The following is a 15415-nucleotide window of genomic DNA, read 5'->3' on the forward strand; positions in this document are numbered from 1 at the left end:
AAATGTGGGGGTGTTCCAGGAAATGTTTTGTAAACTTGTTTTATTGCAGAGATTTACAAAGGACTGAAGACAATCAGCTTTTAAACCAAAGAAATACAAAAACTGTAGTGCTGTGAAAGAGCTACACTGGGTTTTTTTTAACTGTTCTCCAGGTCCCTGACACTAAAAAGCTATCTTTTCCTTTTAAACATTTGGCAACTTTATACTTTAAAAACTAAGTTTCAGCATCTAATAATAAAAGCTAGTAGCTATATTACATTTTATGTCTGAAAACTCCACCAAAGGATAAAAAAATGTGGTTTAAAACATGAAGTGTGAAGTTCTTGGGCTCCTCATGGCTGGAAGGAAAATAATTTATTTACTACAGTTTGAGCTGGAGCTCCAGACCTGCATATTTTAATTTAAAATATTAACAAGCAAGAGATTATGCATTTGAAATTGTTGCCTCTCCCTTCACGGAAGGAGTGTTTATTTTACCTTTGAGGGTTTGCAGATTCTCTAAGGCTAGGAATAACAACAATAACAGATTTCTGCTTTTGATGTGGAAGATCAACATTGATGCAGTTTGAACAGAGGTGCTGCAGTATCTCCCACAGGCCAGTTGACATCTACAGTTATCTCCAGATATCCCAGTCTGTCAGCGGGGCAAGAAGCCAAATGAATTAATCCCAGCACACCAGAGACAGTACCTACTGGTGAAGCAGTCTCTCCTGTTGTTAGAGGGTTAAAGGAAGAAGTATGGGCAGAAGGGCAAGTTGGGCACTCTGGCATCACCGTGGGTTTGAAACACACGTGGTGTTGAGCAGTAGTGATAATGACAGAAGGCAAGCCAGCCAGCCAAGGGTGAAGTATTTGCTTTCTTAACTCTTCACTCCCTACCTCCTCTGAAGGATTTCAAAAGGTGTTTCTGAGTATCTACCTCCCAGGTGTCAAATTGAGGGTGGAGATGCAACTGGGGACATGAGAAAGAGGAGAAATGTACCTGCCAGTGGGGTTTATTTCATCTTTCTGCATGTGCCCACGGAGCTGCAGGATGCAGCCAGCAAGATAAGGACAGCTCTTGAAAGTGAAAGTTACTCATGTCAGGTCCTTGAGTACCACAACACAAATCTGTACTCTCTCAGAAACATTCCTGACATTATATCACCCTAGAAAACATTCCAGCAGAAGCACGCAGGAGTAACATACTAACCATACAGGACTTACAGGCATTTAAATTTTTTTATGGACAAGCAGTGCTGATAAGAGACCAGTCAGCAAGTGAAGAACAGCCAATAAAAGAAGAAAAAAAAAAAAGCTTATTAAAGTTCAAAGATTTTAGAGTGCGTGAATGAAAAGAAACCCCAAAACTAAGTAAAAAGTATTAAATTCAACCAACTGAAAAACTTCTCAAAGACTGAGAAAAGCAAGTATTTCTGGTGTCATCTCACTTCTAGATAAACAAAATCCTAAATTTGGAGTCAGTCATGACTCTTACTCTAGGCACGCCTTTATGTCTGTGTTTTCCATGTCACCTACTGTCATACTGGGCCAACAAATTGCATACTGGGCTGCAATCACAGAACCCTGGGGGTTGGAAGGGACCTCAAAAGATCATTGGGTCCAACCCCTGATAAAGCCCCCGCAGACGTTGCGGGTCTCATCCTGTCTCCCTTCTTGATCCTACTGCATGAGCCCGTGTCTCGAAACTGGCAACTTTAATTAAAATAAAAACAATTCTGTGGCCTTGAACTTTACCTGGATAAAACAAAATTTCAAGTTACATGAAGCACACTAATATAAAGTCTCTTCTGGCAGTTATACAGAAGGGTCAAGGCTCTGGCCCAGGACGGTAATTTCCGCACATAACTCATATCCCTCTTCTCCAAATGTGCACTGGCAAGAAAGCAATTTTATTTTAAAGCAAATACCCATGCATATTACTACAGTGCTCTGGCACTGCTTTGCCTCTGCCATAAAAATCTCAATTATAATGAATTACCCGCTGCAGAAACTTGTGTCCAACACAGATCTACGCAACGCAAACCCAGGTCGGACTCTGGCAATAGAGAGTCAATAAGGAAGGGGATATATAAGTAATATCCACACGTACATGGACACACATCACCACCCTTTCATGCTTTACATCCGTGCATTCAGTTTCACTATAAAGCTGCAGTAATCACAGCTGTAGCACTGAAACTCCCGCAGGGGGGTTTCCCTGTCGTCTGGGATTTTGTAGGGGGAGAGGAAAGGGAGGGAATGTGCCCTGGCACCGCCAGTCCCCGCAGAGCTGTGACAGGAAAAGCTGAGCTGTCTTCCTAAAGACTAACTCTACCTGCTCGTGCACAACTACTACAGCAAATATAACTTCACAGGGAAAACCAGAGTAACTAATGTATGCCAATATAAGCCAACATAAACAGAATAGTTAAATGCAAGTGATATATATTGAATTAGTAACCATATTGCAAGGAGAATAAGAGACTTTTTTTTTTCCTCAATTAAAAAAAAAACCCAAAACCAAAAAATATGTGAGATGTATATTTCAAAATTTTTTAGGTTTCTGCTTTAGGAAACTCCCGTCTATGATTCTATGATACTCTGAATTCAGATCTCAAATTAATCTGCTTTGAGAAAACATACCTTCTTAATTAATTGTTCTTTGATGAAGTACAAACATTTTTAAGATCGGTCAAACAGATGTTAACACAGATATTTATTTTAAAAAAAGTGGCAGAGGAACTTGCACACTATTGTTTTATACATATAATATTATATATTAATAAAAATAAAATAAAAATATATAAAATATCTAAAAATAAAAATATATAAAATATATAGAAATTTTATATATATATATAAATTTCTCATAATTTAACTTTATCCAGACATCAGAGACATTGTCCCATCAGTGATATACTACCATCTATTCTGTAAACAACTCCACGACGTGCAGCACAGCACTGAATTCAGCGTAATGCCGTCCTGCATCCAGTGGCAGCACCTGCACCTGTAAAATTCTGCAACTAAAACTCTGTCACTAATAATCAACATCCAGTCTGTATTTAATTGTTTTTTTTCAGTGAGAAGATGATTGCTTTACCAACATGTATACTGCTTTTACATGTATATTGCTTTTACAACATGTATGCATGAGAAAAGCTAAGCCTCAAGGCTCAACTTTAACAATGAAAAATAATAAAAAAAGGCTATTTTATATTTAAATTTTAAATTTTGAATACAAGTTTTAAAAAAATTGTGGGTTTTTGGGTTTTTTTTAATTAGTTAACAGACACAGAAAATGTAAGTACTCCGTGTTTTCACAGAGGCTGCAGATATTTCTGCCTTCCTGCTATAATTATTTCAGAAGCAAGTGATTTTCTCTGCTGGTGTATTAGCTATGAAATCGAAACTACACGATTACACCACTTCTCTTTCAAAGCAACGCATCCTTGGCTTAAATGTGCAGCCTGCACGCTCGTTTCAGAAATAAGCAGAATACATGATTAACACTTCCCCCTGTGCCACAAGGTGTTTCTGGGTGTTGTTGAGCCGGTGGAGGTGAAATGCCCATCACGTTGTGAGCGACAACCCCCCCCTCCTTCCCCCCAGCTCTGCCAGGGGACTGAAGGAAAAGGAGTCAGCTCTTACCTGGAGGCTGTTGAAGATGATGAAGAAGACCAACATCCAGAGGTGACGGTAAGCCATGTGCAGTCCTCCCCACATCCAGGTGACAGATATCAGGGCGAAGAGGTACAAGACCAAGGGGATCTCTGAAAAACCACAAACACAGCAATTTCAGCCGGTGCTCCCTGGGAAAATACACTTTATAAAGCATTAACGACGCAGGACACGGGTCCACTGTCTTTGGCCAACCTTGGAGTTTCTTCTCCAGCGATGGGCAGACCTTCCCCTGCCCCAGATGGGTGGGGGGTCCCAGGGTTTTTGGGACCCACCCCCTGGGGGCCAGAAGATCAGCATAAGGGAAGGAGGGGGGCTGTGGAATGGAAGGGCCAAGGGGGCACAGCCCAGCTCAGGAAACCAGGCACGGATGCTCTGCAGGTGGGAAGAGCACAGGCAGAGTCAGAAAAATTGCTGACCTTGGGGGAAGCATGGCAGAGCTCTTAGCAACCTCTGGAAATTTTGGGATGGATTGAATGGATTGGGATGGATGAAGTGGATTTCCAATAATTAGAGAGGAAAGGGAAAAGTTAAAAAGCACTGTCAATATAAAAACCGCCACAGCTCTGGCAATTTATAGAAATATAGAGAACAGCTTATTCTCTGATTTGTTTAGTTATACTGCAATCTGAACGTGAGAAGGCATCTGACCCTATAAAACCTTAAGTGACAGCCTGCAGTGAGTCAAGGACCCCCCCATAGACTGACTTTGCAGCAGTTAGCTTCATTCACCCACAAAAACATGCGCAGAATCCATCCCTGAGCACACACATGTGCAGCTGCGTTTTAGAATCCCGACTGTGTTTACAGCATTAAAGATTTAACACTGGCAGGAAGACATGGACAAGGCTTGGAGGAAAGGAAAGCAGAAATTAGCCCTTGCCCTACCCGCTCCTGCTGCTGACAGCCCAGTACACCCTGCTGACCCTCCCCACCCCCATGTTGACCGTATCCGTGTGGAACTTCAAAGTCCATGTTTGCCCAGGTCTGCACCCCTCGGGGGCAGAGGTGCTCAGCCAGGCATTGCCCCTCTCCATAGGTCACCCTGCATCAGCAAAGAGTGGGGACGGGTTTTTTTGACAGGTATGGTTCTAGAAAGGGCAGTTTGGGAGCACTTCGGGCACTTTGTTTAATACCATGCTAACAGCAAACGCCTTCTGAACCTATGCAGCAGCCCAAGTCAAGACCAAACCAAAGTCAACAACCTCCCAGCAGTACCTGTTGTTGTAACTATTGCCTTGGCAGAAACACACGTGTGTAATTTCACGAACAAGGGGATGGTTTGAAGTGAAGGAAGGAACAGTGTTCCAACAGGTTCCCCATTTTAAAGCTTAATACCTGCCAGGAGAACACGGGGTGCAAACCTCAGCCTGGCCTGTCCAGCAGCCACTGATAGTGTGACAGGACATTTAACAAAATGTGTATTTCCATAGTGCATTAGAAGGAGTTACTACATGAAAATTAACATTATGCTTGGGCAGTGGTAACCTAGGACTAGAGGCGATAAAACTGGAGTATTACAATAAACTTAGTTCTTAAGAGCAATTAACAGGGTCTTGTTTTTTTATTGTGAGGACAAAAAAAAAAATCCCTCATCAATTTTAGCAGAAAAATAACAAAGGTCATTGCAGCATTAAGAAAGACAGATTCTGTAAACAAAGGTGTTTTCAACAGCTCAGCTCTAATCCTTCTTAAGTTTGTCTAATACAAATCCTCTCCAGTTTGGCCACTTGTCAATAGTGCTATTCTTGTGTGTGCAGGTTTGGTCTCAGAGGATGGAGGGATGCTGTGCTGTGAGCCCCAGGCAGCTAGAGATCTCCAGCAGGACCTGAGGAGACATCGTGGGTGGGTGCTGGTTCCATGTAATGCCATAAGATTTGCATATTTCATGTCACAGGAGATGCAAAGGATCTGTACATATCACTATACACTGCACAGGACCTGTGGAAGACTCATGGAGAGAAAGCTAGAGAGCAGACTGGGTAACCTCGGGTCTCTCAAATGACCTCATCCATTACACAGTGAGGTTTGGCCACAATTTATGAGAGGTCTGAGGCTTCCCAAGGAGCCCAAATCCATAACACAATAATAGTAACACGTGTATTTTTCAGAGCAGCATCATGGGAAGACAATTAAGGCCATGTACTTCCTTTATTCTTCTGTGAGGAACTTGATTTTGTTAGGTGAATGGAATGGAAATGCAAAGTCTTTATCCTGCCACACTCTACAGGCACTAGTATCCCTTGTACACAAAGCACCTGTCTCAAAATCCCTTGGGCAAAGTGGAAAAATTCCCTGTGGCCTTGACAGATGTTGACACAAACTCCTCTACAACAGCTACTAATATATATGGCAAACATTACATGTAGGCTGTACAAACAGTAATTAAAAATAGAAAACCCTCTAAAGTGCCAGGCAGTACAGTGAGAAATAGAGTATTTCTCTCTATCCAACATTGCAGACACTAATGAATCCAAATACTTATTAGATGTGTAAGTCACAATGTTCACAAAACAAAAACCAAATCAGCAAAGCACTGGCAGCCTCAAAGTTTTTGAGGGTGTCCCAAAATTAAAAATAATTTTTAAAATTGCATTAAAAAATATTGCTTTTTGTAACTGTTGCTTGGTGACGTGGTCTAGTGTTGGACCTAGTAGGGATGGATGGATGGTTGGACTCGATGATCTTGAAGGTCTTTTCCAACTGAAACCATTCTGTGATTCTGAGGGAATTGTAAAGGTAAATTTGGTATCTCTAGAAGTCATTTGTGCAGAGATATTAAAGGAACAATGTAATATTTTATTTAAATCTCAAAATAATTCACTAAACTCTAGATGCTTATGAAATTCAGCTGAAAGAATGGTCTGGCAACTAATGACCACTAACACATACAATTCAAAACGCTATACACAGACCAAAGCAAACAATGAAGAGCAGTATGATATCTAGATGTTATGCTGTTGATGTACGATGATTTTTGTGTATTGTCTTCAAGTGTGCATGGGGGAAATGATATAAATTCAGTGCCATCTCACCAGAGCAAAATTACTGCAGCTAAAATCAAAATCAAGGTCACTGAAGAGAAGATGATCTCTAGGGAGTCTACCTGGAGTAATTCTGCTGAAAGTTTATGTAATGAATGATACAAATACGTCAATTTATATATGTATCATCACAATAAAAAGACCTGCTTTTAGCCAAATGCTGAATGATTGTGCAGTTTACTGTTCTGCTTTTATCTTTGTCAGTAACAATTGCTTTGTTATTAGGATTGCAACGGGTTAATACAGTGTTGAAACTTTGGCAGCATCTAGTGTCAGCTGTTTAAATTCTATTCACCCATTTTGATCAGAAAATTTGTTGTATTTAACCAAACAAAAGCTCAATTACTAGAACAAGCATATCAGAAAATCAGCAACAATGTTGTCTGAGATTGTAAAAACAGCCCTGTATAAAGGAAAAAGGATGCCATCAAATAGGCTTGAAATGAACCAGAGCAGACATTCCAGTTCCCTTCATACAGAAAGAAAACCAACACCCTCCTCTCAAAGAAACCCAAGGAGTATTTCTGGGCAGATGAACCTTCACCAAAAGGAATTTTACTCCAAATCCAAGTGCAAGAAGCTGGCTTTAGACAACTTGGCTACTCTTTATTAGCTGAAGCAGTTAGCTCACCATCAGTGTGATGTAGGAGAGACACTGTCAAGCAGCTCTGGAGGGCATTTATATACTCAAACTGTGCTGGTCCAGATTATTTTACACCATTATCACACCTTCTTTTACTGCTAGGATTGATGAAGGGGATTATTTAAGCAGCAGTCAGTCCACCCACTCCTTGAAAGTATATACACGTATATATATGTATTGTTGCCCCTGTACTGGGCACTGGTGAGGCTGCACCTTGAGTGCTGTGTCCAGTTCTGGGCTCCTCACCATAAGGACATTGAGGTCCTTAAGGGCCCCTTCCAACTCAGGAGGTTCTAGGATTCTATGATTATTTATCTGTGTAGGCCAGTAGAGATGTCTTTTAGCACAGCAGAAGGTAAACTTAAAACTGTCACCATAGTGTGTGTGAGGTTTATTTCAGGAATATAAAATTTTGTGGGTTTGTTTTGTTACAGATTTAAAACTGCTGTAGGTGAAAGCAGTTTGGAAATGCTCTGGGGTTTTTATTTCCTTTTATTTCTTGTCTTTGCTTCTGCTGTAAGGGACCCAAACAAGAAATGCAAGGCTGATGGCTGTTTCAGCCCAGCAATCTGGTGTTTGATACCTGAATCTTATGCTACTCCGTGGAGTTCCTTGTCATTGGACATTCTGAATTATCAAAGTTCACTGCAGTTAATTCAAGATGAATTTGTGAAAGAGAAGTCGCCTGAAGATCACAGAATCACAGAATCATTAAGGTTGGGAGGACCTCCAAGATCACCTAGTCCAACCGTCCCCCTACCACCTCTATCACTCACTAAACCATGTCCCTAAGTACCTCATCCAACCTCATCCAACCTCATCCAGCTCTTTAATCTCTCTAATCTCTCTGTAAAGCTTCTCCACCCTCAACAGAATCAACAGCTCCTCCCAGTTTGGTGTCATCTGCAAACTTACTTAAGGCACCTTCTAGTCCTATGCTTGGGTCATTTATGAAAGCATTAAATAGAATGGGACCTGAAATGGAGCCCTGGGAACCCCACTACTGACTGGCCACCAGTCTGATGTAACCCCATTCACTATCACTCTCTGGACCTGACCCATCAGCCAACTGCACAGAGCATAATCTGATGATGAATCTCATGCGCCCACACCTACTGCAATCTAAGCAGGTTGCAGCAACTGACTGAGGTCCACAACAAAATTTACCCTCACAGGACCATGGCCCTATCAGCCTCTGCATGACTTCTTCAGAAACGAGAATTGCTACAGTTGTCACATCTACATGCTCCAGAGCACTGGAAAAATACTGAGAAATACCCAATTTTAGAATATAAGGTAAGACTGCCTAAAATGTATTCATAGCAGGGGCCAGGAGAGTAGTGCTGGTTCAGACACTGCAAAAGGGGGGAAAAAAAGATTAAAGGAGAAATAATTTTCCAGTGAAAAATGCATCCTGTAGACTAACTCCTTTTAAACAGAGGGTACCCTCATCATGGAAAGCATGTGAAGGAGAGTCCCGCCAAACTCTACCCTCGTGCCTGCCAGCAGGAAGAGCCATGCAGCCTCTTGGTAATCCAAGGACAAGGGGGAATGAATATGAAAAAAGAGTACGCAGGTGGAAAGAGGAACAAGAAGATGAGGAGGGTGATTAAAGTGTTTCCCATCTCCATTCACTGTCATGTCTTTGATGGCTCAACTAACGACAAGCTGAAGATTGAGATGGCTCCTAAATACTGGAGTGCTGCGTCCAGCTCTGGGACCCCCCAGTACAGGAAAGAGATGGAGCTGTTGGAGCGAGTCCAGGGGAGGCCAGGGAGATGATCAGAGGGATGAAGCACCTCTCCTACAAAGGCAGGCTGAGAGTTGGGATTGTTCAGCCTGGAGAAGACAAGGCCGTGGGGAGACCTAATTGCGGCCTACCAATACTTAAAGGTGTCCTACAGGAAAAATGGGAGAGGGACTGGTCACCAGGGAGTGCAGGGACAGGACACAGGGCAATGGCTTCAAGCTGACAGAGGGCAGGGTTAGGTCAGTCATTAGGAAGAAATTCTTCACTCTGAGGATGGTGAGGCCTTGGCACAGGGTGCCCAGAGAGGCTGTGGAAGCCCCATCCCTGGAGGTGTTCAAGGCCAGATTGGATGGGGCTTTGGGCAGATTGGTCTAGTGAGGGTGTCCCTGCCCATGGCAGGGGGTTGGAACTAGATGGGCTTTGAGGTCCCTTCCAAGCCAAACCAGTCTGAGATTCTGGGATGCTATAATTCTAAGTCATTGTAATTTCACCTGATGATGGGACAGAGAGACTAACCTCTCTCATCCATATGTAGTGTGCATTGATTATGAAAGAATAATTTAAGGGTGCCTGCCACAACCTGTTTTTCCAGGGAGGGAAGCAGCAGTGGAAATCCTCCTTCAAAATTTCAGTCAACACCAGCCCACAGTGCATAGCAAAAGGTTATTGAAACATACCTTGCTATAGATCTTATACATCACTAACAACTTGCTTGAACAAAAGTATCAAAACAGAAATAAGTGATAGGCCCTATGAAACGAAGTTCAGCTCGTTGCCATGGAGAAAATCTGTGGCATCACTGGGAAAAGTAACTGAAGTAGCTAGAAAAACAACGCACTGCTTTTATGGGTCACCAGCACTGGAATGCATACCAGGATTAGTCCCTTGAGAATACCATGTTCAGTCAAGCAGGTAGGTTTTGATGACATTTTTGCGACTGATACCCAGAAAAAAGCGTAACTTTTCAGTTTGAATTAGATTATGTATTTCAGAAGACAATTCATTATCTTCTTTCTAGAACAGACATGTAATTAAAAAGAAAATACATATTCTGCAATTGTCAATGTTCTGTTTCTTCTGCCTCTAGAGTCAGAACTACTCTTTAACTTCATATATTGTCTGTTTCATTACAAAACTGTAAGTTAGACTACCTGAAGCTTTTCTTCCTTCTATTCCTGAAACTATAGATAAAATTATCCGGGACACTAAGACTGAGCAGTGGAAACTATTAAATAAAATTATAAAATAAAATAAAATAAAATAAAATAAAATAAAATAAAATAAAATAACCCTGAAAACTGTTAAGTAATATTAACACTCTGAAGTGTAATGTTGAGTACATCTTTGCAGCAAACATCTAGATGATTTAACCAGGGAAAATAAAGAATGCACTACGCTTTCATAACATGTCCAAATGTTTGTATTCTCACCACTGTGTTGGCCCATACCATGTCTTTTCCTATTGCCTGAAGTGTTTAATTCTTTTCTAAAAATAAAGTCAATAAAAGAAGCAATTAAATAATATAGCTTTAATGATCTTCTGAGTTTACCTATAAATATTTACTAGGTGTCTTCCCCTTAGGTTGTTAGACTGATAATGCAGCTTTAATTGCTTTTAATTGTTCTTGGCTAGACACGAAGACCTACTGCAAAATCTGAAAGATCTTTATAAATATTTTTCCTAGATGATTGGGGATAACCTATTGCTTCACAGAATTTCACCAATTTGTGGGAGACCTAAATTAGTAAAACATTTACAGACTATTGCTTAAGAAGACATGGGTTAAACTTAGCAACAACAGAACTACAAAAAATGCCACAAACCCAAAAAAAAAAAAAAAAAAAGAAATAAAAAGAAAGAAAGAAGCAGCTTGAACAACAGTGTTCCAAACCCTGCTGGCTCCGTTTGCTATTTCTTTTGACAACTACTGTAGAAGAAGAGTTTGGCAACAGGATTTTCTGGCCAAAATAAAGAAACTAACAGATTTCCTCATAGAGTTCAAAGGAGAACACACCACCAACGACAACATGCAATCAGTGACTCATGTCAAACATTCCAGATTCGGGCAGTTAAAGACGAGCGGAATTTAACGGTAGCTGCAATACAGACCAGAACGCTGGCAGGAAAAGGCCCATGAAATCCAATGGGACAAAATTGCTCATTGCTGATTTGTAATAATGGGAAGCAGAAAACCTTTTAAAATGCTGGTTTTTGGGGTTTTGGGTTTTGGGTTTTGGTTTTTTTTTGATCTGCTGCTCCTTGTGGCAAGGAAGAGTTTGAAACAAAAGAACACCTCCTAAGAGAGCAGCTCACCTCCCATTACACATACAACTACATCACTACTATAAAACCATACAAGATTTGCTTCTTCAGCCTTCCTGCTACATCTCAGTTTTTCAGCAGAGTTTCTCATAGATCTTTAAGATACTTTATGGCATAATCAAATACGAGACCAGGCATTTCATTATAATTTATGCTATTACTGTCATGAAGGGAACATGGCAAATCCCAAAACAACAGCAAATCAAAAAAAAAAAAGAAAGAAAAATTGGAACCTACTCATCTCTGTTTAATAAAATTATTTAGAAGCTTTATGCAGAATATTCAATGAGTGCTAAATTCACAAGTGTACAGGCATAACTCATGCAAATTAACTTGCTTCTGCAGATTTCTTTAAAGGAGGAAGGCTAATTTGGGCATGTGAAGCACAGTGCAAACAATCTAAATTGCATGAGCGCAGATGAGGCATTTAAGTTATTATCTTATTCAGATCTTTGTTCTTTATTTCATCTTGTAATTATGCTTGTGCGTTTTGTCTTAACTGCATTTGTAAAAATCTCAGAGGCAAAGATTTGGGTTTTTCTCCTAATTACAAAAAAAAAAAAAAAAAAAAAAGCAAAGCCCCTGGAGAACTATGAAGACTGAAATATTATCTCCAGTGTGTGGCTTTGATGCATACTGTGGATGCTGTACATAACTTTTCATTCAGCACATAACTATCATTCAGCCTGCCTGGTTCTTGATTTCTAGAAGCGTATTGTCATCTCAGGATGAAAGCACTCCTGCAGTTCACCCTCCCTTTGATTCCCTTAGGGATGTAATATGCATCTGAAAATCAGAGATAAAGATTTTAGCATATAGCTCACAGGAGGACATGTACCTACAGGTTTAGATACATATTCTCACTTAGAATCAAAAGCCCTGTCCTCAGCATCATTTCCCGAGCACAGAAGCACGGTTGGAATGTCCTACACATGCATTTTGTATGGTGTATTTGTTTCGTGAGGAGATCAGATGGTAGCAGATACAGGCGGTCGATACAACATGTTCTGTCATGACCAGGCATTGCATCCTGCTAAGGCAACAAGTATATTAAAGAAATTTATATGAAGGAACATGCAAGAAGGCAGTTAAAATTTTGCAGCTAAATATCTAAGGCATTCTTCATGAAGGTCTATTTTGGCAACGTGAATCACTGTAGATGTGCCAGAATCTTTAATTCTGGCACATCTACAGCGATGATATCTGAATCAGGTGAGGTTCGACTGCGCATTTATGTGTAGGGTACAAAAACTACGCCACTACACGTTGTTTGATAAATGGAGGTCACCTATTCACAAAGATACTATCAGAAAAAAGAATATTCAAGTGATTTTCCAAGTCAATTTTTACTCTCTCTCTTTCTTTTTTTTTTTTTTTTTTAATTAGGAGAGGTTAGGAACCAGTTGGGAAATAAAATGACGTATACTGGATCGCTGTCTTGTTCATCTCCAATTTCTGTATTTGCATATTAGGACTGTCAGGAAAAAAAACAATCTCCTCTCATGTACACCTATTTCAACCTCCTGTTATTTCAGCCAGATAGAACCACCCTGCTCTCCAACCACCTGATTTCCTTCAAAAGCAGTCTTTGTTATTGCAAGCTTAAATATTAGTTCATGCAGAGGCTGTTTATCCAGTGCATGCTTCTGACTTGGCTCCTGTCGAGGCTGAGTTTTGAGAAGCTGGTTTCTATATTTAGCAGGATAACCGGTCAACAGAAGGTGTTTGGTGAAATGCTGGCAAGCTGAATCGGTTCGAACTGAAACCTCTTTCCTAGCAAATTCAACATGTGTCTCTCAGAGAGTCCACTGCAGGTAGAGTGCTTTGTAAATCAGCTTCCACACTAGTTCCCCAACACTTGCTTTTTGAGAAGAGCTGCCTGCTCAAAGAGGTAATGAATTCTTGACCCTCTCAGTGCTCTTTCTTCTAGACTTCTACTGCTGGGGAAAATTCCACCTCTGTGCAAACCCACACAACTAGCAACAGAACAATCCTAGAGCAGTAAAAAAAAGACTGCAAGAGGGCAACCTCATGTGTTTGGTGTTCCAGACGGGGCAATGGGAAGTGTGTGTATTGCTCAATTTAAGAGCTGGCAAATTCTATTTATTTGAGCTTGTTCTCCATTACAACTTTGTTTTAATCACAAGCTTTCACAGCAATATTCCAGGCATAAGGAAAGAATATGATCAGCTCTCTGGGAAGTTCACAGACCACTGCCAAAGGAACTGACAACAATTAGTAAAAGGAGACTTTTGGTGGACTACTTGTCCTCAGGCCATTGTATTTTCTTGAAAGCCTAGAAACTACCAGAATAGGGCATGAGAGATGTGACTCTACTTAAGAGTACCCACCATATAATTAGAGGTCTAGAATATATGCATGACAGAAAAGGAGGTACAGTTAATAAATTACTATCTGTGTATAAATATATGCAACAGCCCCCCCCCCCCCCCCCCCCCCGATTATATCCTATAGTTTTCCAAGAAATTATTTAATCAAGTAGAAACAGATCCTCTTTGCAGTTACTATGGTCAAAATTTTCTCTTCAATATGTAAGGCCAAACTCATCTTTGTTACCCTGTTCTTAGTAACAAGAATACCTGGGAGTGCCCTTTCGTATGGGTAACAGCCAACTGTCTGCTCTTACAGACAGGACAAAACAGTAAACTCAGTACTGCTAGTGAAGTTCTGGGAGAGGTTTTACTACAGCAGACACAATCTGTTCTAAGATTCTAAGACTAATCTGGTGAACCTCTGTGATGGAGTGACTGCACTGGTCAGCCAGATAAGAAGAATGATGTCAGTTACCTTGACTCCTACCAGGCCTTTGACATGGTCCCATGTAACATCCTTGTCTCCAAATTGGAGAGATATGGGCTTGATGGATGGATTATTTGAAGGATTACGGATTGTTTGGATGGCCACAAAGAATTACAGTCCATGGCTCAACATCCAAATGCAGACCTGTGACAAATGGTGTCCTTAAGGGGCCTATAGTGGGGCCAGTACTGTTCCAATATCTTGATTAACGACATAGGAAGTGTGACCCTGTGTGCTCTCAGCAAGTTTACAGATGACACCAAGCTGAGTGGTGCAGCTGATATGCTTCAGGGACGGGATGCCTCCAAGAGACCTTGGAGAAGGGGTTCCACATCAACCTCATGGCATTCCACAAGGCCGAGTGCAAGGTCTTGCACCCAGGATGGGGCAATCACCAGTATCAGTGGAGACTGGGGAAAAGAATTGCAAGCAGAAGGGTTTGTGGATACTGGCAGACAAAAAAATGGGTATGAGGCAGCAGTGTGTACTCACAGCCCCGAAAGCCAGTCGTAGATGTCCCTGTCCATGACAGTGTGGTTGGATAGATTATTGATTTATACACCCCTTCCAACACAAACAATTCTATACTTTTATGATTCTAGATAGTTAAAGGTGAACCTTCATTGCAAGACAGCCCTCAAATTATTCTGACAATAGGAGAAAAGAGAGGAAGAAAAAATTTTGCCTCTAATTTTGGCTTAGCCACTTGCATATTCAAATTATTTGGGGCAAAAAAAAATATATATACACTACAGATGAGGATAAACTTTACTGTTTCTATTGCTATTAAATTTCTATTAAAAGTTAGTAATAGCCTTCTCCAAATAGAGATCACAGATATGGAAATTCCAAATTAGCAGATGTAGTTTTAGAGGTTTTTCCTACAATCTGTGAAATGACCTAAAGAATGTACACTTTGAAGCAAGGTAACATTATTTTTTTCTTTAAAATCTGCATATTGAACCCCTTCTTCAGTTTTATGGCAATGTGCAAACCAGTGACTTTGTTATTCTACTGATGCATGCAGTATTGGTTTGCATGAATTATTGCAGAATCCACACAGGGTCATCTGTACAACACTGTGATTTTAACCATCTTCTAGCTGAGTGACTCCCAGAAATGGATAAACACTACAAGTTCAAATATTCATAGGCAAATAGGTGTTTGTATGA

The 15415-nt window shown here is 40.7% G+C and overlaps 1 protein-coding gene across 1 annotated transcript in view; it reads right to left on the reverse strand.

Moving 5' to 3' along the window:
• The window catches only part of ADGRV1 (adhesion G protein-coupled receptor V1), a gene marked incomplete at its 5' end in the record, with an annotated part of 304575 nt that overhangs the window by 44282 nt on the left and 244878 nt on the right, over positions 1-15415 (reverse strand). Inside the window, one exon of the mRNA XM_084279017.1 lies at positions 3634-3755. Within this exon, the coding sequence (XP_084135143.1) occupies positions 3634-3755 (122 nt within the window). The remainder of the gene's footprint in view (positions 1-3633; positions 3756-15415) is intronic.

Source organism: Gallinula chloropus (assembly GCF_964237585.1).
Source record: "Gallinula chloropus genome assembly, chromosome: Z".
NCBI classification, from domain to species: Eukaryota; Metazoa; Chordata; class Aves; order Gruiformes; family Rallidae; genus Gallinula; species Gallinula chloropus.